Source organism: Rhineura floridana, chromosome 1 (assembly GCF_030035675.1).
Source record: "Rhineura floridana isolate rRhiFlo1 chromosome 1, rRhiFlo1.hap2, whole genome shotgun sequence".
NCBI classification, from domain to species: Eukaryota; Metazoa; Chordata; class Lepidosauria; order Squamata; family Rhineuridae; genus Rhineura; species Rhineura floridana.
In genome coordinates this window covers 212276465-212298939 of record NC_084480.1, presented here as the reverse complement: position 1 = coordinate 212298939, position 22475 = coordinate 212276465, and the positions used below count along the sequence as shown (strand labels likewise).

Below are 22475 nucleotides of genomic sequence, written 5' to 3'. Positions count from 1 at the left end.
AGTGGGGACAGATCTCAATTCATTCAATTCTTTCTTCCAAGTTTAAGAATGCTTCTATCAAAGGATGATTTTGTTGCAGCCTGAATTTTATAGTGTTTTTTCTAGTTAAACTGTGGGACATCAAACTGTAGATTATCAAATGACATCCTTTTTTCTTGAGCGTTTGCAGCAAGAGTCATCAAGAAGTTTATATTATTTTTTCTTTATTACTTCAGGTTAGCTGTGTTTGGACTGCAGCATGGGGTGCTACTGGTGTAGACTGTAGGTTGTAGAGGAGGTGCCCTCTGCTAATTTGGCTGTTACTGTAAGAATGGACAGACAGATCAGACTATTTCCAGGCTGTGTCAGCTTCACCTGTGTTCATTCCTACATCCATTCTGTCCCATTTCTTCAGTAAACTGTTTAAAAAAAAAAAAAAAAAAATTCTGAAAATATGTATTTTATCACAAAATATGTAATTTTCATTTTCACAATGTACATATTTCTAAGTGTGTTTTATCCTAAAATATGCATTTTTAGTGCATCTTGCCACGTTTTTGAGCAGAGAATGGTGTCACAAAATTCAGAGAAGTGCAAAATCAAAAGCAAACGTACATGCCACCTCCATGTAGCGTTCAGGTGTGAATTACATGTCAGTTTGCTGAAAAACGCGTACAGATCTAAATTCTCCTCTATTATACTGAACTACTGGAGTTGGTTAGTATTAAAGAGGAGAAATGAATGCTGTGGCCCCTGCTAGATTGAGAGGGCCTGGCCACAGCTATTCATTCTCCTGTTACATAATGTTTGGATTACTGCAATATGTTGTTTGTGGGACTGCCTTTGAAGATTATTCACCATTTGGACCAAGAGAACATCTTCAGATCTAAATGGTTTTCAAGTTAGTTTCTTACAGGCCTTTTTACATATTCCAAAATGTGTTCCTATCACAGCTGTACTATTGGAATCAGGGCATCTTTGAGACAATAGCCTGGCTGACAGCCCTGAAGCTTTAACATAAGATTCGTGTCTTTAGGATGGCAGCAGGATTGTTAATTGTATCTTCCTGCTGAAAGCTATTAAAGTGTTTGGATAAAATCTGTTGCCCCAAAAGCTTGCTATATTGGATTGTCACGTCACTTCCTTCAATTGAGATTTGACTCTGCATTAGCTTGGTGAAGCAAAGACTATAAAGTATTTCTTTTCAGGACCTTCTGGCTCGCCTGTACACAACCTGCTCACCTTGTTCCTTAGGCATTTCTTATGATGCTTCTTTTCTGTTACGCTGCTTATTTTGGACCTTTGCATGGAGTTAAGTGTCATAGGGCTTTTACTCTGGCCAGATTTTATGTGCTGACTTCTCAATAGCTTCTGACTGGTAACAGATTTCAGTCACAACAAATAGAGACAAATAATATATATAAAGTTTTGTTGGCTGTAAGTCTCAAAGTGTTACTTTAATTCTTTTCCCAAAAAACCCCACACTGTTTCCTTGCACCTCTTGAGGACCTCTCTTCGCTCTGCACAAAATACTTTGACAAACATTGCTACTATTTCACTTCTGAGATACACCTAAACTCCAAGCCTAGCACATTTTCTATGCTTTCCAAGATACACTGGCTCAGATTTAAAAAGTCAGTGGGGTGAGGGAAGACTTTCAGTATCTTAACAATTGATTTTATCTTGGGGTCTTTTTATATCTACCCTAAACCAGGAGCGGTCAAACTACAAACTTTTTGGATTTAGTTTCTTTATTTAGTAAAGCCCCCAAGATCTACCAGCCAGAGCCAGGTACAAAAGACGCACAACTAGACTTTAAGAACATAGTGCCTCTCTGCATATTCTGAAATGAGGAATTTGTTTTCAATACAGAACTGAACTGAGCTCATATGGTCCATTCACACAAAAGTTCACTCCTGGTTAACCCAAGCCTTCTTTATTTCAGCTTAGCCTAATTTTTCTTTTTTTGGGGGGGTGTTGTTGTTGCCATCATTAAACAATTGGGAATCAGAAAGCCTTGCCAATCTGCTGCAAACCACCTAGAGATCTACCAGTAGATCCTGATTTACCTTCTGCCCACCCCTGATCGAAACCTTTGGAAATGAGCAGGCTATAAAAAATTGGCATACCAAAAAAATCGGATACAAAATGTCTGGGCACTCATATCAAGCTGGGTTATTTACATTTTATTTGTCAAATTATTTGTGGAGTCAATTTAAGTTAGAAGTAAAAGAGAAAGAAAATAGTTAACATAATGGATCACAGAACACACAAAAGCATTTGGTACATGTATTTTTAAGCAATGAACACAGATGAAAACAGGAGGCCTCATGTGTTACTGTTGCCATCTACAAGTAATGCTGGGCATGACTAATGTTGGAATATATACAGGTGTAAGGTAACTCAAAGCAAATGCCACCATAAGTAGTAAAACATCACATCAGCTGTGATGCATCATGTGCCATTTCGTATAGATGATTGCAATAGCAGCATTCTGTGAATAAATGATACAGAATTTGTTATTTAACAAATCTACCTGGCATTTCTGCAATGTGATGTCCACTGGTTTCACTGGAGCAAAGACAAAGGAGCATTCTGCAGGCAAATGGATCTTAAATGAGATCTTCATAGGGAAAAAACAGTATCTACTAGAATACAGTTAACCTCATTCTTCTGTTAATTTTAACTGTAATTGACCTTTTAATCTTCAAGCATTCTCAACAGTTTTCCCTTTTTATGTCATATACAATATATGTCTGCATGCTCAGTGTTTAGCCAACCTATCTATAGAAGTGATATGGACATATGCAGCTAGCAGGTAAAAGTATTAAATCCCATATTCATTAAAATGGTTGCACTACTAAAAAGGAAACAACAACTACAACCATAAAAGTCCCAACATATATTAAAATTCCATAATTTAAAATATGAAGAAAAGCTTGGCAACAGCTAAGATGTTTTTGCTACATGGAGATCTATCTATCTATCTATATATAAAGAGTGAGTGAGTGGTGGGTGGGTGGGTGGGTGAGAGAGAGAGAGAGAGAGAGATTTGTAAGGGTTCCAGATGAAATTTGTTGCATTTTGGTGAAACCTAGGACAAAGAGCCATGTTAAAAAAGGCAAGACTCCTTCTTGTAAAACACGTGTAATGACAGTGCACGTCTTTCACAACGTGCAAAGTGACACACACATAATGCCACTCGTGCAAGCAACAATCTATCTACGCATTCCATGTCATTTTCCCCATGGAAGTACTTTCAGTGTAGTAGCTTGCCACACTTGTAGTGGCCTAAGGCTGCAACTCTCTGCACACTTATCAAGGACTAATCACAAATGAGCCCAGTGGTAAATTCCCAAGTAAACTTGTACAGGACTGCAATGCCTATCATACAACTTTCACAAAAAAAGTAATGCCTTGGGAAGTGCAACTTGCTCTAAGTTTCAAAGATGCAAACGTCTACTCAGAACACCAGCAGAAAAAACATTCTAAAGGTGTAACATTTTAACCCAATTGTACAACTTCAATCTATTCTAACTAGTCTTGTTGCTAAGATCTGTCTTTACAGGATTTGTCCAACTCCAACTAGTTTGTCAATTAAGGAATAGCTGCAATTAGGCAACCCTACTGTAATGAAATCAGAATTATTTGTATGTTTAAAACTGTTTTGAAATTGTGTTCGGGTAAGAAAGCGTTAATAGAATGTAAATAGGTGCAAATGAGGTATGACTGACAGGTGGAAGGGGGCATGTGAGTGAGAATTCCAAGGGGAGTTTTGAAGAGAAAAAATGTTGGGGTTTGTCAGCGTTAAATAGGATTACAGATCAAGAAGAGAACATCTAATTAAAAGGGCTAGGGTTTGGGGGGAGGATTTCATTGAGATTAGTTGGGCAGGATAGGTAGGTAGGATAGGGACAATCATTCATTTATTATCACAACATCTTGTATACAATAGTTTATTTCTTTGATTCAACATCCCACCTGTCAGCTTGGTCAAGAGTGCTACCATACTGTACCTACACCAATTTTACAGACAGATTACACCAGTGGGCACCTTTTGGAGAAAAGGTAGTTGGGCTGAAGCTTGTGGTTCAGAGGGCATATCTAACTCAGGCTGAGGCAGACTTTCTGGGGATTTCCTGATCCAGGCATTTGGGAATCAGAAGGTGGTAATCCCAGAGACACAGGAATGTCACACCTACCGTTAGCCTTTGGGGCATGTTAAAACTGTGGCACATTGGTACAGGTTCATGAGCAAGAATGTATTTTTTGTAGGGTTTTTTTAAATTAAATGCAAGACTGTGTTAAGGAAAAACTGATTTGAAATGTATCAGACTGGCACCTTTTTGCCCAATTTGGCACCAGGAAAGATAATTGGCTTCCACCAGCTCCACTGCCTCAATCCATTGTCCCTGAAAGCTCCTCACTCTCTGCTTTTGGGATATTTATGGGACTGGGAAGTTACAGCTATGTACTTACATCCCAGCTCCGCATGATCCAATGTAAAGGAAATGGTGACACAGCCCATCCACCCGATTCTTCCATAAAGAAGGGGATGCTTCTAGCCCAAAGATAACACCTTGTCCCCCAAAGCAGGCCTCCAGGGATCTTTCCTCAGCCATTTTAGGGGCTCTAAATAGCATCATGGTTCAACTAAGAACCTTTTAGCACAGGCTGGGGAACCTGTGGCCCTTCTGATGTTGTTGGACTCCAGTTCCCATCAACCCCAGTCAGCACAGCCAATGGTCAGGGATTATGGGAGATGGGAGTCCAGCAACATCCATCTCTGTTTTAGTAGAAAATGTTTATGACTTCAGTACATGGCTAATTTGCAAAGCATTTTAATAAACCTTTCAAAATGGCCAAATGTTACTGGGACGCCAGAGGGGTCTTGGTGGGAAGAGAGGATACTAGATCTACAACTGATTGGATGTGGTATAAGACAGAAGCTGCTTGGTACTGGACCAAGCAGATGATGTGCAAACATAGCTGTAAAAGTGCTACATTGTTGGCAAATACAGTGTTATTGGTATCAAAACAATAGGCGCAACAGCATTACTCAGCATTGGTTACTTTTCAAAATGTCAAAAGGAAGCAATTCCAGGTGTCCCTCTCAAGGAGCAGCACAACAAAGGAAACCAATCTAGTCAGAAGGGTCTTGAGTAAACAAACTGAACCCTCTATGCCATGTTACTGAACGCTGTATCAAAAGAAAACCCACAGTCAAGAAGTCCTTGATAGCTTAGTCTCAAGCTCAGGCTTCTGTTTTGAACATAACCTTGCTACAGGTCTGTAGTGCTGCAATTTCACTAGCTCTTGATACTGGCCAGTGGAAGTCATTCCTACATTCAGCAGGCAAAGACAACAAGCAGTAGTTTCCCAGCTCTGCAGTTATTTGATACAGACATTTCACCAAGCTGCAGCAGGGATGGACACAGTTGTATGGAGCCCTTCCACATCAATGTTTTAATTCCTCCTTAAGTGAGGCTTTTTCAGAAGATCTATTATGGAGAAAAATCAGTGCTCAGAAATGGGATTAACACTTCAGACAGGGTTGCCAACATGGCCCCCATGTGCCCACAAAGGCCTTTTCAGGGACTCCTCCCCTTGCCTCCACTGAAGTTAGGCATGAAAGAAGCATTTTACAGGAGCCAATAGAACAAGCTGGTGTGTGCTCGTATGCAGTATGTGGAGGTGTGGTGCCCACAACAGTTTCTCTGGTTTGAAAATGTGCCCATAGGCCCCAAAAGATTGGCAACCCCTGAAAATCAACGGGCGCAACACAGTCCAGCGGGAAGCAGGGACTGGTCATTGGCTTTCAAGAACACAGAATGTCCGTAAAAAAAAAAAGTGGCACTGAAAAAAGCTGGTATCATCAAGTGGACTGTCATCATATAAATCCTGTAAGGCAACCATTTGCGGAAAGGGTTGGGGGGACAGAAATGAGGCAGGTTAGTCTGAAAACAACTGGCATTATTTAATTTCCTTCCACTCCATCCACCTACAAGAAGCCAGTTAAGGAAATCTGTTTGTTAACTTGGGTTCTCATTTGCAACATCTTCAGATTTAAGAATGTTACTTTTTTAGGTGTACAAAGCCAGGTTTGTTGTCGTGCAGTAACAGGCCTGTAATGCCATGTTCATTACATGCTCCAATATATATTAATTAAAAAATCGAACAAGGAGGAACATCTAACAACAAAAGAATAGAGCAACCAAGGTGTGTATTTGAATGATAAAAATTTCTTTGGACGGTGGAAAGATATCAGCCATTGATGAGTTTGTAAATACTGTCATCTTCAAAACTCAAAGACCCATTTGGCTTTCCCAAAGAGTGTCCACAGATAACCAGACAAGGAACAACAATAACAAAAATCCAAAATGAACAAAAGGCTCTTGACCCATATGTCAGATCCTGAATGAGGTCACTCAATGTTGCTTTTCAAGATGACCAGTCTATAGCTTTAGACAGCAGGAAGGCTTGCTTTTAGCTGCTATGAAGCATTAAGACACTTTTCTGTAGTCTTTGCTGAGCAGAACTGCAAGATGCTGAACTAGGTGAAAATCAACACAACTCAACAGGTTGCACCCTGGAGTTGAGTGTCCTGGAGGCATCATCATCATCTCTTACCTACCACTGGTTCAGTCAGTATCAGTTATCTCCTACTACAGTTACAGTTGTAGGTTTATGCATTGAGCAGGACTGAATGCAGCATCAAACAAGTGGAAGCTACTGTTCACCCAAAGGCAAAGTATAAGTATTTGCTAAACTGATCATTTATCTGAAGAACAAAAAATGCAAAGGTCCCAGTCACAGCATTTAGGAATATGGTGAAATTATGGTTAAAAACATTTGCTTTGTCAGAATTCTGTAACTAACTACAGTTGATTTTGGTGCAAAGAATGCAAAAAACAAACAAGCCCCCTCCCCTACCCCCAAATATCCATTTTAAAGCCAACTAGTTAGTTCCTTTTTTTAAAAAAAATGACATTGGATAGAGGTTTGTAACATATGCTCCTGTCCTCTTAGGGAAATAAAAAGGATTTGGTGACACATTAAGGTTTAAAAAACAAATCTGGAAACTGTCCTGCACTGAAACTAAAATCCCAGGTTTCATCACCTAATTATCTTTAAGTCAGTTGTTAAAGTCTCTTCATGAGCCTAATAATGAATTTAGCTTATGGAAAGAGGCACCCTTTTAGGTCATTGACTAAAGCAGAACACCCTTGTGTCCACTGATAAGGCCAAAGGGATATATGCTTTCTCTTTATAAAATGTATAAATGAAGAATCACAATAGAGACAAGCTGCAATTAGTTGCAGTCCTATATAAAAGCAGCCAGTAACCATTTTCAACTTTGAAAAGCTTATCAACACATTCACACTGGGGCAAAAGCTAGGCATAACCACTGCGGGACAGATCCAGGCACGCCATCCTGCCAACTGTGCTCCACAACAGGTAGGAACCATTTCCGCTCTGCTAGCCCCCTTTTTCCTAGTTTAATCCTGCTTTCCATTAAAAGCTTGTCTGACTCTCTTCTGAAGTAATGTATAGTTAAATTCCAGGAGTAAAGGAATTCACAATTACTATGTCGTTCTCGTTCAGCATATCGGTAGAACCAAACTAATGAGCCACAAAAGGGTCGTCCACCAATCTCTTGAGGACTGTCCAGTAAGCCTTTCTTAAGTTGCTTCTTCAGCAGGTGCCCTTCGCTGCCGTGCAGATCTTCTCTGTGGCATGGGTGGAATATCCTGTTCAGCTTCTGGCTCAACAACTGCATTATTCCCCGTGTCTCCTATCAGCTCTCGTAAGAACCGGAACCTGGATAAGAAGAGGTGCCAGACAACGTACCAACCTACAGAAGGTGCCAGAAAAGAAAAAGTTAACTTTCTGAACATTAAGGTGTGTGCCCACATCTACACAGAAACAGAGCCCAATCCACAAGAGGACAATTAAACCCCAGCAACCTCTGAGGGATTCCCATATTTACATAGAAGTATACATTTTGCAAAAGAGCACTCCTATTTGGCACACTCAGAAAGCATAAGAGCCTGTGTGGTGTAGTGGTTAGCGTTATGGGCTATGACTGGGGAGACCAAGGATCAAGTCCCCACTTCAAACATGGCACAATATCATAATCAGCATTACAATTATTATAATTTCATACACTGCTTAATTACCAAAATGGCTTCTAAGTGGTTTGCAAGTATAAACAAAATGCAGTATATAAACACCCATAATTTAAAATACATAATAAAACAATTCCACCAAAACATTAAAATAAGCATCCCCAACTAAAATGTGCAATAAAACAAGCCCACTAAAACAGCACAATTCAGTTAAAACAGTTAAATAAGTAAAAGAATTAAAGCAGGAGGTTTGGGTCAGGAGAATGCTTGTCTAAACAGATGTGTTTTCAGGAGCCAGCGGAATGCCAGAACTGATGGGGGCCCTTGTAGTTCAGCAGGCATTCTACAGTACTAGTGCCACAAGTGAAAAAGCCCATCTTCATTTTACAAACTAATAATCACCCAGGGAGCTCTCTCAGTCCAACTAACTTCACATGATTATTGTAAGGATAAAAGACAGAGGCAGGAGCAATGTGTGCTACCTTTAGCTCCCTGGAGGAAAGGCAAGATGATAATGAATAATACATTTCTATTATTATTGTTAAGAGTAGTGGGCTCTTGTCTTACCTGCACTTAGGTTCGTATAATATGAAAACAGGAACAAGTGAGAGAAATTTCTGCCTCTCCCACAAATTCTCTACTCATACAAAACATGCAGGGGTGTATGGCTGCAAGTGTACACAAAGGCTGCCTAGTAAGTGTAGCCAATATATGTAGACCCATGGTAATAGAAACAGAAAGGCAAGAACAAGACCTAGTAAATAAAGACTTGCATTCATTCATTTTTCTGATACAGTAACAACTTAACAAAATACTAAGGGCATGATCCTGCCAGTTAAGCACTTTTAAGTCTCTTTGATTTCAACAGAATAAAAGCACTTATGTAAATCGTTCCCACTGAAATCAAGGGGATTTAGAAGTTCTTAATGGTGCCTAGATTGTGCCAAAAATCATTGCTTTAATATGTCTGGAATGCCTTGTGCAGCTTCCAACTGCGCCCTCTCCTGGTTCATGCAGATCGATCACTGTCACCAGTGCCCTGTCAGTTCCAGACTGAACTACTGCAAAGCGCTCTATGTGGAGCTGCCCTTGAAGAGTGTTTGGAAATTCTAGCTGGTACAAAATGCAGCAGCCACAGTGCTTTCTAGTGTGGGATCTCAGAACATATTACACCAGTGCATTTTTTCCCCATTTCAACTAGCTTCAGATGTGTTTACAGGCACAATCCAAAGTTCCAGTTATTACCCATACAGCCCAGAATGGCTTGGAGAAAGGTTATCTGAAAGAACACTTCCTCCTGCATGAGCTTGATCACTCTGTGCATTCAACATCTGATGCCCTGATCCATGTTCCCACCTTCGGAAGTTTGGTTGTCCCCCTCTTGCTCATGTTTTACAAGGATGGAAAAAGCTTTTTAAAAATCTGCTACTCCTTTAATTTGTCTTAACCTTCTCCTGAGGCACTGCATTTTTACATAAGCCCAGTTGGTTTTAGCCCCATCTCTCAGTGCTGTTTTAATGATTTAATTCATGCTTTGAATTTATTTCTTTTCATTATTTACATTGGGCTTTTTGGGTTTTTAATCTGAATGTCAGTTTGGCAGCTCTTTGGGGGATTGAAAAACAGGGCAGACACTATTTAAAATGAAATACATAGACTGAAACCCTTTTCCTTCCAAGACAACAAAGTCAATGAGAAGATGCCAACTTGTTTAACTGGACTTATACTACTGTAGTATAGGCTCCACAGTTGAGAGCCAAGGTGGTGTCAGACTAGGACATGGAAGATCAGGAATCAAATCCCTACTCAGCCACGAGGCTCACTGGGTGATCTTAGGTCAGTCACTGTCTCTCAGCCTAACCTACCTGACATGGAAGGGGAAAAACTTTGAGCTCTTTGGAGAGACGGTTAAACATAACTTTAATTAATTAATTAAAGTTGTAAAGGTCAAGAATGTAAAACTCATAGATTTCAGCCCAGAGATAAAATAAATTGAAAGCCAGATTTAAATATCACTTGGTCAGAACGGACAGCCTTACTGGTCAAGCCAACGTAATGACAGCTAAAGTAAGCAAACCTGAAGGCTAGTTGTTAAATGATTTCAGGTGCTTCTACACCTGCTGACTAAATGCTTATGTTAATTTTTGTGGTTTTACAATCCCCTTTTCCCTCTCTATCTAGTTGCACCTCCTGGCTGCTGCATTAACAAACTATGCCACAGATTACCTTCTGTAGGAAGCAAATACTATATCGACACAAGACATTATCAAATGTTCAAAGCATTTAATGATACAGTGGAAAGATGAAAGATGTCCCCCTAATCTACACCCAATTGCTATAAGAGTGAAGCTCTCACATGTTATTTGTTGCAGTAAAGCAAAAAAACCCTGCATCTTGAAAAACCAACAGGTGCGTTGTACTGCTGCTGCCAAATGCCTTCAGGAGCACAAGCTTTATGTGAAAGGCGTTATTGGCACAGAAAGAATCCAGAACACCTTATCTTAGCATGAGGATAAGCAGCTGTATCAATCTTGGCCACAGCAAGACTTGAGTGATGCAGAGAGAGAACGAGTAGCAGGACAATAGAATAGAACTCCCTTGCCAATTTTGTCTGCCGTTCCTAGAACCAAAGCTTTGGAAGGAACCTTGGAGGTCATCTAGTTCAGTATTCCTTAGCTGTGGGTACCCAGTTATTGCACTACAGTTCCCATCATCCCTGACCATTGGCCAAGCTGGTTGAGGATGACAGGAGTCGTGCTCCAACAACATCTGGGGACCCAAGGTTGAACACTAATACACTGTTTAAGGGGTTAAAAAGCTTTCTTAGACTGTGCCAGTTCAGACTGCAGGCAGGGAAAATAAATGTTTCCAGTCTTAAAAGGAAAAAAATCTACATGTTTCCTGCATCTTCCAAACTGGCATGCTTGGCAAGGTTTGCCCTAGCTACCACATAAGGAATAGGGAGACCCTGTGCTAAGGCACCCAGACTATGGCTGCGCCACTCACCAGCCTTGGCTTGGTGTAGTTACCAAGTGATGCAATCCCATCACAGACTTCATATAAACAAAAAATTAAGACTTCATCATTACATTCTCATACATCAATTCCTTACATTCAGGTGTAAAGTTGGGCCTCCGTTTATGCTATATATTAAATCACTTACATATTTATTAATTTATAATACTTTCTCTTTTGCCTTCACAGGATCATTTCAGGGAACAACTTCCTTGTTAACTATCCGTCAACTGTTCCATATCCGAGAATATGCCATTGGCCTCCCATGCCATCCTTAATTTATTTCTAAGCTTTTCCAGTAATGCTGTGTCCCATACCATACGATACCAGTACTCTACACTAACACCTGTCAGAGCCTTCCATAATCGAGCTATGGTGATTCGTGCCACCAATAATAAAAAACTGATTAATTTCTTATTCTGTAATTCTGAATCTTCATTCAGGAACAGGTTCAATAGCATCATTTTTGGGGATAAATTAATCTGCTGCCGTACTATCTGTCCTATTTCTCCTGAAACTGTTGCCCAGAACCGTTGATTTCTTGGTGCTCCTACCACATATGCAAATAGGTAACTATTTCCATATAGCCCCTCTGGGCCTGACCTTTTCATATAAAGTCAGGCAAAATCAAATCATATTCTGCAAATCTAGATTAGTAGAGCAAACAGTGTTCGATTAACAGGGATGGGAGATTCCATAGTACTTACTTATTTCTAGCATTCATATATACACTTCCTCCAAAGAACTCAGGCAGTATAGACAAGAGTTATCTCTTTTTAGCAGGCATCTAAAACAATATAATGAGGATGCCTGCCCAACGTTAAGATTAATAAGCAGCGAGTTCCAAAGTGTTTGTGCTGCTGTGCTGAAAGATTGTATCCTAACAGATGTGGAATAAACATTACATGGCACTTGTAAAAGTGCAAATCACAAACACCCCCTGCCATGTAGCATGCAGGCCAAACTTCTGCAAATTGTTTTAATGCACCAGATGTTTTGACATCATTGTTAAAAATCCTCTAGGGCTCACTAAGTTCTGCCACCATGCCACACCCTCACCAGCAATAAGGAGGTGGGGAGGGCAACAGTGATAACCAAGTCCATTTCCTTGGGTCAGGCTGCTAGGAGTTGTAAGAAAGCTGTTAGCTCAGCAATGAAACAGCCTCAGATTGGGAGCCTATATATATAGGCGATGGAGACTCTACCCCTGAAGAGAGGAGGAGGGCTCAGGGCTCAGAGAGCAGGGCCGGGATGTCCAGATCAAATGGCTCTTCTTCCTATAAAGAAGACCATCCATAACTAAGTATACCACCACCCTACAAGTGTTTAAACCCTATACAGTCCTTGGAGGGTTTAAAGGAGAATTCTGGTTGTATCTGGCTTACCATGGACTAGACACTTTGTTTTTTTCTTAACTTCTATGTTCTGAGAAAACATATACCCCGGGGCAATGGCAGGTACCTTGAACCCCCAAACTCTTTGAAATGGCTTCAAAACAAAGGACACTTGGAACCACGTTAAGCTTTGGGTTCATTTGCTGGGTATAACACCTGGTGCCAGAGAAGTATTTGCCTAATCTTGTATTTTTCTATTTGCACTTATTGTCAGTTTTAGAACTATTTTCTTCCTTTTACGGTCAAATGCCAGGTAAATGCTATCTTAAAAGAAAGTTTTATTTGATAGTCATTTACTCCTTTCTTGCAGTTGTGGGCCTTGTTTCTCCCTCCTGCTCCACATCACACCTATGGCCTTCACAGGCCAGAATGATGGGATACCCAGATAATACCGGTGGCGTTTTTTGTATGAGAATTTTGGTTGCCTCAAAAGCCAGAGTGATGGGATTTTGCTGGGTTTTGAACCCTGTGTTTTGGGAATAGGACAGGGTTGCAAAGGCAGGGAGGTTCGGTTAAAAAACAAAACAGTAGGTGCCCCTGTACTAGGGCTATGCACAGATTACCCCCCCCATCTGTCCTGTGGCTCCAATCTGGAGGGGTGCCATCAAGCTGACTTGCCCTGGGTCAACCTGGGGACCACCCATTCCGGCTTGGAGCCACTCCCAAATAAGTTTGGGGGCGTGGGTCATGTTTAATCAAGGCAAAAAAACTAATTAAACATATGGTGGGGAGGGGGAAGGAGAAGTTGTATCTCCTCCCTCCGTCCCGTCCCCCACCAAGGAAAATGGAAATGGACTGCCTTGAAGTCGATTCTGACTTATGGTGACCCTATGAATAGGGTGTTCATGGTAAGCGGTATTCAGAGGTGGTTTTACCATTGCCTTGCTCTGAGGTTGAGAGGAAGTGACTGGCCCAAGGTCACCAAGTGAGCTTCATGGCTGTGTGGGGATTCGAACCCTGGTCTCCCAGCTCATAGTCCAACACTCTAACCACTACGCCACACTGGTTCGACCAAGAGCATGGTCAATTTATCCTTTGCTGTTTTGCAAAATGGCATGGTGCAGGAAGTGCGATCCTGGGCAATGCTGTTTTGCAAAGGAAATGCCAAGTGGCCTGGGGACATTTCCGAGGGCCAGACAGAGAGTTCCACATTCAGTCACTGGGCCAGAGGTTCCCCACCCCTGCTTAGACTGATCTCTTTGCCAATACCAATGACCCAAAGCACTCTGGCACACACTGGTCATTCTCCTCTCTTTCCCAAAACAAAGACAGTGGGCTTGGGTAGCAAGAAAAGAGGGAAATAATGCAGGGTTTGTCCCACTTCTCCACTGCCTCTCCTTCCCTTTCCTTTATTCTAGAGACCTTCATTGCTTCTTTGATCCTTTCCAGTCTTAGAACCAAGCTACACAATCTGGAAAGTCATGTGATACAACTCTTGCATCACATGGGAGTGCTTCCCCATACACAGTCTCTTGCACATGGCAAGCTACCACATTTGGGTGGAGTGTTTCAGCCTCGCTTGCTAATTGACACCCACAGAAGATTGTCCGAATGCTCCCTCATTTCAAAACACAGTGCTGAAGGTGCCATGCTAGAAATATGGTTGCCCGTGGCAGGAATATAGGAAGCTGTTTTATGCCAGGTCACACCTTCCATTTAGCCATGGACTGTCTATTCTGACTGGCCATGGCTCTCCAGGGTCTCAGACAGAGGGTCTTTCCCCATTCCCTGCTACCTGATCCTTTTAATCAGCGATGCCAGGGACTGAGCCTGGAACCATCTGCTAGGAAAACATGCAACACCGGCGGTGCGCATTCTCATCCCACTATCATCCTAGCCAGACAGGTTTTTGCAGTGCTTCAGCCAGAGATTAGAGATAAACAGGACAATTCAATATAGCTCAAAATCAGAGAAGTGGGCAAGGAAAATCTGGGAAAGTTAGACATTTGTCAAGGTATGGCACCTTTGTATTCCTTGTTAGAACACAGGAAGGGGGCTGGGGAGGGGGCAGAAAGAAGGTCAACACTTCTGGCCTTGGAAGATGAACATACTCACCAATAATCATGAACAGCAGGAAGCAAGCCAGCGTGGCCACGAATACCAACAATGCCAGGCCAATATTTTGCCACATTTTCGAAGTTAAGAGCTGGGGCTGTTTTGATCTTTACCGTTCCATTTAGTTATCAGCAGGAAGGAGGAGCGAGGCGGCAGCAACATCACTGCCCGCCACGGAGGAGCGAGTGGCCGGAGGAAAGAGGAGAATTCCCTGCAATAGAAAAAAACTGCTGGACTGGAGCGGGATTCCGAGAGAGGAGGGCACAGATACGCGCAACTGCTCTCTCCCTCCCTTCCAAGGGCTTCACCCTGGTAGTCAAGAGGCAGGGAGTTCCAAAGGATTACGGTTAAGAAGACCGTAAAGGGAGCTCCAAGGGTTAAAAAGCCAGAGATGATATTAAAAAGCCCAAATAAATATATAAATCAAGGCAAGGAAAAGGCTCCAAGGCTTAAGAAACCCAAGATGCGGCGGCTTCGGTGCGAGGAATGTCTCTAGACTGCAATTAAGAATGGGCAGAGAGAAGACCCTCACTACTTCCTCCCGGCCCCGAGCCTACGCACCGGCAGTTCCATCATTCCTTGCACTGGAGGGGGGGAGAGAAGGACGCAAACTCCCCTCCTCAAGCTACAGTGGTTTCTCCTCCTCCCCGAAATACGGCAGCCGCAAAAAGAGCCGAGTGGGGAGAGGAAAAAAGCTTAGCCTCTCATTACCCGGACATGGCTCTTTTTTCTCTCTGTTTCTCTCTTTTCTCCAGCCTCTTCATCGAAGACATCTATGGGAAGTGTAGTTTAACATGGGAGAATAGCCCGGCAAGCGCTGGAAAACGAGCACGAGAAGGACTTCAATTCCCATAATGCCTCATAAATTAATGCCCGCCTTCCCCGCTAGGTAGAAGCCGATGGGAGGGGGCAGAATTGTCACAGATCCAAATCAGGGCAGTAGTTGTCCAAATCAGTTCAGGCGACTGTGGGGAGCATTTTTTTTATATATAAAAATTTACATTTTAATTTTTTCTAAACATAAAAATTTACATTTTAAAAAATATCTTCTTTCTTCCTCGTATGCAATCTTGATCAAAAATATACATTGACTAGAATAGCAAGAGGCTGGTCGCACCTTAAAGCTTAACGTAAGTGTTGGGGGGGGGAGCGGAGTGGGGCACACAAGTGTTTGTTGGCCAGAGCCCACTTTGTATAATGCAGGAAAGGTTATCTCTGTTGAATTGGCTACAATGTGCCCTGAGATTATAGTCTCTTTCACAGGTGCACACTAAAGGAAAGTAGTGTCATGGAGGCAGGCCCTACAAGTGCTATCCAAAAATATCCCTGTGCATACCATGCAAAGCCATAATCCCAATAACAGCAAAAACAATGCATCTCTAAAATTAAATCTTGACCCCCAACAAGAACACCTAAACAACCACCTCCTAGATAGTCTCTAGACATCCTGAGCAATGGGTCTTTCTGCACTAGCAGCAAGGTGGTCTCTGGCCCCTTCATCAGTATCTGCTTTTGTACTTGGAATGAGTCAGGGCCCCGTCCTCCTAGGCCAGGTGGAAATTAGCCAGCAATGCAGGAAGCAGGTCTTCCAGGAGTCACACAGATAAGATGGTCTCCGGCCCCTTGATGATCCCCTTCGTGCATTCATGAATGAATATGAGGGAAAGGGTTGCACTGGTGGATCACACCCTTTCTGTGTTGTGCAACGGCCACATCCCCAATGATCATGTGCTTGGTGTCACTTGTGAAGGGAGTACAGATGCACGCACATAGGGATCCTCCATGGAAAGTTGAAATCTGAGCCAAGCAGGATTTTGCCTCTAGTGGAGGATATTTCTCTACAGGCATACATCTTCATGTGAACACACAGCCAATTGGGAAGTGTGGCCAGAAGGTGAGGGATGTTTATTTGAACACCTACGTACTCATACACAGGCATGGGGTCTGAGTTGGCTGTGATTAACCAGGAAAGAGATGGATTTTACCTGCCCTAAATGTCGCTAAGAGACTTATACGTCAAGCCTGGAAGGATAAATACCCACCAACTATTATGTAGTAGTTTGATGGCCTAAACTCCCTTGCTACATTAGAGTGTACCTTCTATAAACACTTAACTTTGTCTGGATACATATTTGGACATTTGGATGGCATATATTGATCTATATGTGTACACTATAATAGATATGACAGTTTTGAAAGCAACAAACAGAACTTCACTCAAGCTTGCTCTGGATCCCTGTAAGAATTGTACACTATAATAGATGTATAGATATTTGAATGTTCTGTTAATATGGGTTGACAGGGTTTCCCCTCTCATTCTTTTTTTCCTCTTCCCTGCCTTTTCTTCTTAATTAAATTAAACAAGTAAAAGAGTGTATGGTAAAGTGGGCAAAAATTTTTGGTTATAATATACAAATGGATCAATGGGAAAATATGTGGAAAAAAGGCTTGAGATTTACACTATGCTATAATCTTAAAGAAAACTTTTATAAAATGATGTATCGTTGGTACATGACTCCAGAAAAGTTGTCAAAAATGTATAGTAATGTTTCTAATGCTTGTTGGAAATGTAAACAACAAGAAGGATCATTTTATCATGTGTGGTGGTTGTGTAAACAGGCAAAATCATTCTGGGCACAGATAGGTAGGATGATGCAAAAAATCCTAAAGATAAATATTCAGTCAAAACCAGAATTTTTTTTATTGGGTTTTATAGATAAACAAATAGAAAAGAAATATGGAAGAATAATATTATATATGATTACGGCAGCAAGATTATTATATGCACAAAAGTGGAAAATGGAATCAACACCAACAACGAAAGAATGGCTATTGAAATTAATGGACTTAGTAGAGATGGATAAATTGACATGTTTACTTAGAGAAAAATCGACAGATACATTTCTTAAGGAATGGAAGCCTCTCTTAGACGTTTTGTTGAAAGATAAAAATGAAATGATGATAATGGGATTTGACGATTAATTAAGATAGACTATGGAGAACAGTGATTTTGTATGTATTAAGGGACAGGTTTGATATATATTATATATTTATAGCTGATCTGTGACAAATCGGAAGTCAAATTTTTTATTTTTATTTTTAATCTTATTGTGTTATGTTTTTTTTATTTTGTTTTGTTTGTTTTATGAAAATTTGAATAAAAATTATTGTAAAAAAATTAATTAAATTGCCATTTACAAAATCAGTGAACCAGAAAGAGATCTTGATATTATAGTTGTAAAAACATCAACTCAATGTATGGCAGATGGGAAGAAGGCAAATTCCATTCAGTGGTTTCTTAGTAAAGGGACTGGGGAAAAACCCCAGTCATTCTTATGCCCTTCCCCAAACCTATGGTGTGGGCACATTTGGAATATGTTGAGCAGGTCTGGTTGTCCATTTCACACAAAAAAAGATATTGTTGGCCAAGTTGCAGAGAAGAGCAACTAAAATGATCAAGAGACTGGAGCGTTTTCGTGCAGAGAAAGGCTGAAGCGTTGGAGGCTTTTCAGCTTAGAAGAAAGATGAGACCAAGGAGGAATGTGGTAGAGGTTTCTAAAATTACGTACGGTGTAGAGAAAATGGATAGAACTCTCTCATAATACTGGAACTTGGCATTGGAATGAAATGGATTGGCACTAGATTCAGGACAGATAAAGTACTTCTTAACCCAACAAATACTTAATGTAATAACTGCAACATGATGCAGTGATGTGCAGAAATAATCATTTCAGCCATATTAATATTTTAGATTGAGCATTCACCATACCTTTAAAGCATGTGGTTTCCCCCAAAGAATCCTGGCAACTGTAGCTTACCCCTGACAGAGCTACACTTCCCAGCACTCTTACAAACAAGTTTCCAGGATTCTTTAGGGGAAGCCATGTGCTTTAAATATATTATGTGAGTGTGCCAGCACTGTCAGTCAGAATAGACAATACTGGTCAAGATGGTCTAACTTGGAATAAGACAGTTTCCTGGGATCTATAGGGAGCAAATGATTAGCTGAATGGCTTTGGATATGGGTAGGCATATTATTGCTGGCTTTGTATTTACTATGATAATGGGCTGACGAGTTGCTTTATTGCATGGTAGCCAACGTGGAATCCTCCAGCTGTTGGACTACAACTCCCATCTCTCTGACCATTGGCCAAGCTACCTAGGGCTGATGAGAGTTGGAGTCTACCTGTAGGGCACCATGTTGGCTCCCCTTGTTTTATTGGATCTTAATTATTGGTTTTGGTAGATTTTATGTACTGCATTATTCTTATAGTCACAGTGATGAAGCATCAAACACACTAGGACTGGTATTAACGGTCAGGGAAATGTCTGAATAAACAGGTATGTTTTCAATTGTTGAGGGAAAGAACCTACAGATAGGGCCCACCTGATCTTCATGGGGAGATCATTCCACAACTAGGCCCACCACACAGAATTAAGCAAGAGGTAGGATAGAATGGGAAAAAATTGCCATCACCTTAACGGTTTTGTGGCATGGAATCGGATGTAAGAAACAAAGGTAGAGTTTTATGAGGAAATGAACTGTGTGGTCCACCCCTAGGTCAGGACAGCAAAAACTTCTGAGTCTTGTGGTACTTTAATACATTTCCTGTGGAATAAGCTTTCACAGACTTGACCCCCCCCCTTTTCAAATACATGAAGTGCTATCCTCAGTTGGCAGATGCACTATAAATGAGTAAAAGTAAACACGTCTTTAACTATTGGGAGTAAGGCTGCTGATACTTTACTCGGTTACCTGTGAATGTCCCACTGAACAAAATGGGGCTCACTTCTGGGTAGACATGCATATAGGCTCACACTGCACAAGACAATGAAACGCAACAGATAGCCGAAAACATTCATGGTAGTAGGCACATATATGATTATAATCATACTGTAAAAGGAAAAATGATATGATAGGAAGGCAGCTGTTAATCTACTAAAGGCAGCAAAAGTGGATGGCGTCCAAAACAATGGAAGGCGGGGGAGGCCCAAAGATGCCGGTGAAGAAGAATTGCTTATTGAAGGATTCCAAATGGATTTATTAAAAAGAGGAACAGAGCCCAACACGTTTCGGCCACATGGGGATTGGCCTTCGTCAGGGGCTAAAAATTAAAACAGACATCTATTATCTTTTGTCTCCAGATAAGGAAAACATCATCTATGTATCGTAACCAGCATAGACGTTGCTCAGAAAAAGGGCTGGAAGGGGTAGTGATCTCTTTCTCAAAGTGTTCCATGTATAGATTGGCCACTTCTGGGGCCATGGGGCACCCCATGTCTGCCCCTTTAATTTGCCAATAAAAAGAGTTTCCAAATTTGAAGTTCTTGCACATTGCTATCTCTGCTAAAGAGCAGAGAAAATGGGTCAGGGTTGTCTAAATGTCCTTCTGTCCAGCTGTGGTCGTTTCCTCTGTCCTAGAGCTAACAGGCAATTGAATGCTTTGGGCTCTATTCCTCTTTTTAATAAGGCCATTTGGAATCCTTCAATAAGCAATTCTTCTTCACCGGCATCTTGGGGCCTCCCCTCCTCCCTTCCAGCTGTTAATATATCCCATCATATAGGACAGACAGAGTCATTTTTTTTTCAGTCAACAGTGTATTGTGACTCATACAAGGATAGCTAAGGACAGCAGCAACCTGGTCACTGATTAATAATTTCCCACTCATTTGTCGTTGTCCTCAATCTCAGTGCCCTATGTTTGTTTAGCATATAATGTGGCAGCAGGTGCATACTAACTCTGCATGACCTCAAGCTTTTATTTCTCTGCCCTGAGAGAAGAATTCAAGTTGCATGGCATTTGCAGTTTGGCTTCTGTCCATTTTTGACACAGTAGCAAATTTCTGAAGATAAGACTATCAGTGGCTACTAGTCATGATGGCTATATACTGTTGGAAGTGGGGCAAGACGGGAGATAGAGTTAGGGTCCTCCAGATGGATAGGATAATTATCGGCCAGTGTCCAATATCCCATTTTTGGGCAAGGTAATAGAGCGTGTGGTGGCCTCCCAGCTCCAGGGATTCCTGGATGAAACGGAGTATCTAGATCCATTTCAGTCTGGTTTCAGGCCTGGTTATGGGACGGAGACGGCTTTGGTCGCCTTGGTGGACGACCTACGCAGAGAAATGGACAGGGGGAATGTGTCCCTGTTGGTTCTGCTGGACCTCTCAGCGGCTTTTGATACCATTGACCATGGTATCCTTCTGGGCCGCCTTGCTGGGATGGGACTTGGGGGCACTGTTTTACAGTGGCTCCGTTCCTTCCTGGAGGGACGAACCCAGAAAGTGGTGCTGGTGGATTCCTGTTCGACTCCTTGGCCATTGGTCTGTGGGGTCCCTCAGGGCTCAGTTTTGTCCCCCATGCTATTTAACATCTACATGAAACCACTGGGAGAGGTTGTCCGGGGGTTTGGGGTTGGTGCCATCAGTATGCTGTTGACACCCAACTCTACTTCTCCTTTCCACCTAACTCCAAGGAAGCTGTCTTGGTTTTAAACCGGTGTCTGTCATCAGTGGTGAACTGGATGAGGGCGAACAAATTGAAGCTTAATCCAGACAAGACAGAGGTGCTCCTGGTCAGTCGAAAGGCAAATCAGGGAATAGGGATTCAGCCTGTGCTGGATGGGGTTACACTCCCCCTGAAGACGCAGGTTCGCAGTTTGGGTATGCTCCTGGACTCAGCTTTAAATTTGGAGGCCCAGGTTTCTGCGGTGGCCAGGAGTGCTTTTGTACAATTAAGATTAGTGTGCCAACTGCGCCCGTTCCTTGAGCCATCTGATCTGGCCACGGTGACACATGCCTTAGTTACATCCCGTTTAGATTACTGTAACACGCTCTACATGGGGCTGCCTCTGAAGACTGTTCGGAAACTTCAGTTGGTGCAACGTGCTGCAGCCAGAATGTTAACTGGGGCTGGTTACAGGGACCATATGACTCCCGTTACCAAAGCTCCACTGGTTGCCACTCTGTTTCCGGACACAATTCAAAGTGCTGGTGATGACCTATAAAGCCCTATATGGCTTAGGTCCAGGCTATCTGTCAGACCGTATCTCCCTATATGAGCCTGCCCGGGCCCTGAGATCCTCAGGAGAGGCCCTTCTCTCAATACCTACGTCCTCACAAGCATGACTAGTGGGGATGCGAGATAGGGCCTTTTCGGTGTCTGCCCCGAGGCTTTGGAACTCCCGTCCTAGGGAAGCAAGAATGGCCCCCTCTTTGCACTCCTTCTGTCGGCAAGCAAAGACTTTTTTATTTCAACAAGCCTTTGGAACTGAAAGCTGTTAAGGACAGGTCTTGAAGGGTGCTGCATTGCTGTTGCCTAACTGTATTATTTTAAACTGAGTTTGAATTATTTTAACTGTATGAATGGTCTTAATACTGTAAATTGTTTAATTTGATTTTAATCTAGACTTTTGTATGTTTTTAATTATATGTGTGCTTTTATCTGGAAGCCGCCGTGAGTTCCAGTTTTGGAAAAAGGGCGGGGTAAAAATAATGTTAATAATAATAATTGATTACCTTTACCTGTGATGCTCTGACTGACTTCCTTCCATTGTTAGACTGATACGTCTTTAGGGAAGCTTATCTGCCCCTCCTCCTTCCGCCCTTTCCCTTCTCTTCTCTTCTTTGACTATGTGAGAGAGAGGAGACACCTTTGTCTCTGCTCTCTCTCTCCAAGACATGAGGGTAACTCCCAAGCCTGGGCATTGCACCTCCAACTTAGTTAGAACTAGGTATGCCTTTCTATCTACTATGTATTTCTATAAATAAAGTAGCTTTTCTTATTTTACGAAGTCTTAAGTCTCAGTGATCTCAACGCAGGGTAAAAGCCTGCTTTTTAGGTAAAAGCACACACACTGGCACACATGCATTTCAGACCGCTGTTGTTCTCTGCTTTACAAAT

At 41.9% G+C, this 22475-nt stretch overlaps 1 protein-coding gene across 4 annotated transcripts in view; it reads right to left on the bottom strand.

The window, feature by feature from the left end:
- Positions 1–2136: 2136 nt before the first annotated feature.
- SMIM13 (small integral membrane protein 13) overlaps positions 2137–22475 on the bottom strand; it is a 62674-nt gene continuing 42335 nt past the window's right edge. The window contains exons 1-3 of one of the 4 annotated variants that reach the window (XM_061591957.1): positions 15284–15351; positions 14573–14783; positions 2137–7834 (exon numbers count right to left, since the gene is read on the bottom strand). In XM_061591957.1, the coding sequence (XP_061447941.1) occupies positions 7662–7834; positions 14573–14648 (249 nt within the window). In that variant the 5' untranslated portion in view covers positions 14649–14783; positions 15284–15351 and the 3' untranslated portion in view covers positions 2137–7661. Of the gene's footprint in view, positions 7835–14572; positions 15352–22475 lie in introns of those variants that run through there. The other 3 variants (XM_061591949.1, XM_061591962.1, XM_061591942.1) reach the window with 3 other exon arrangements.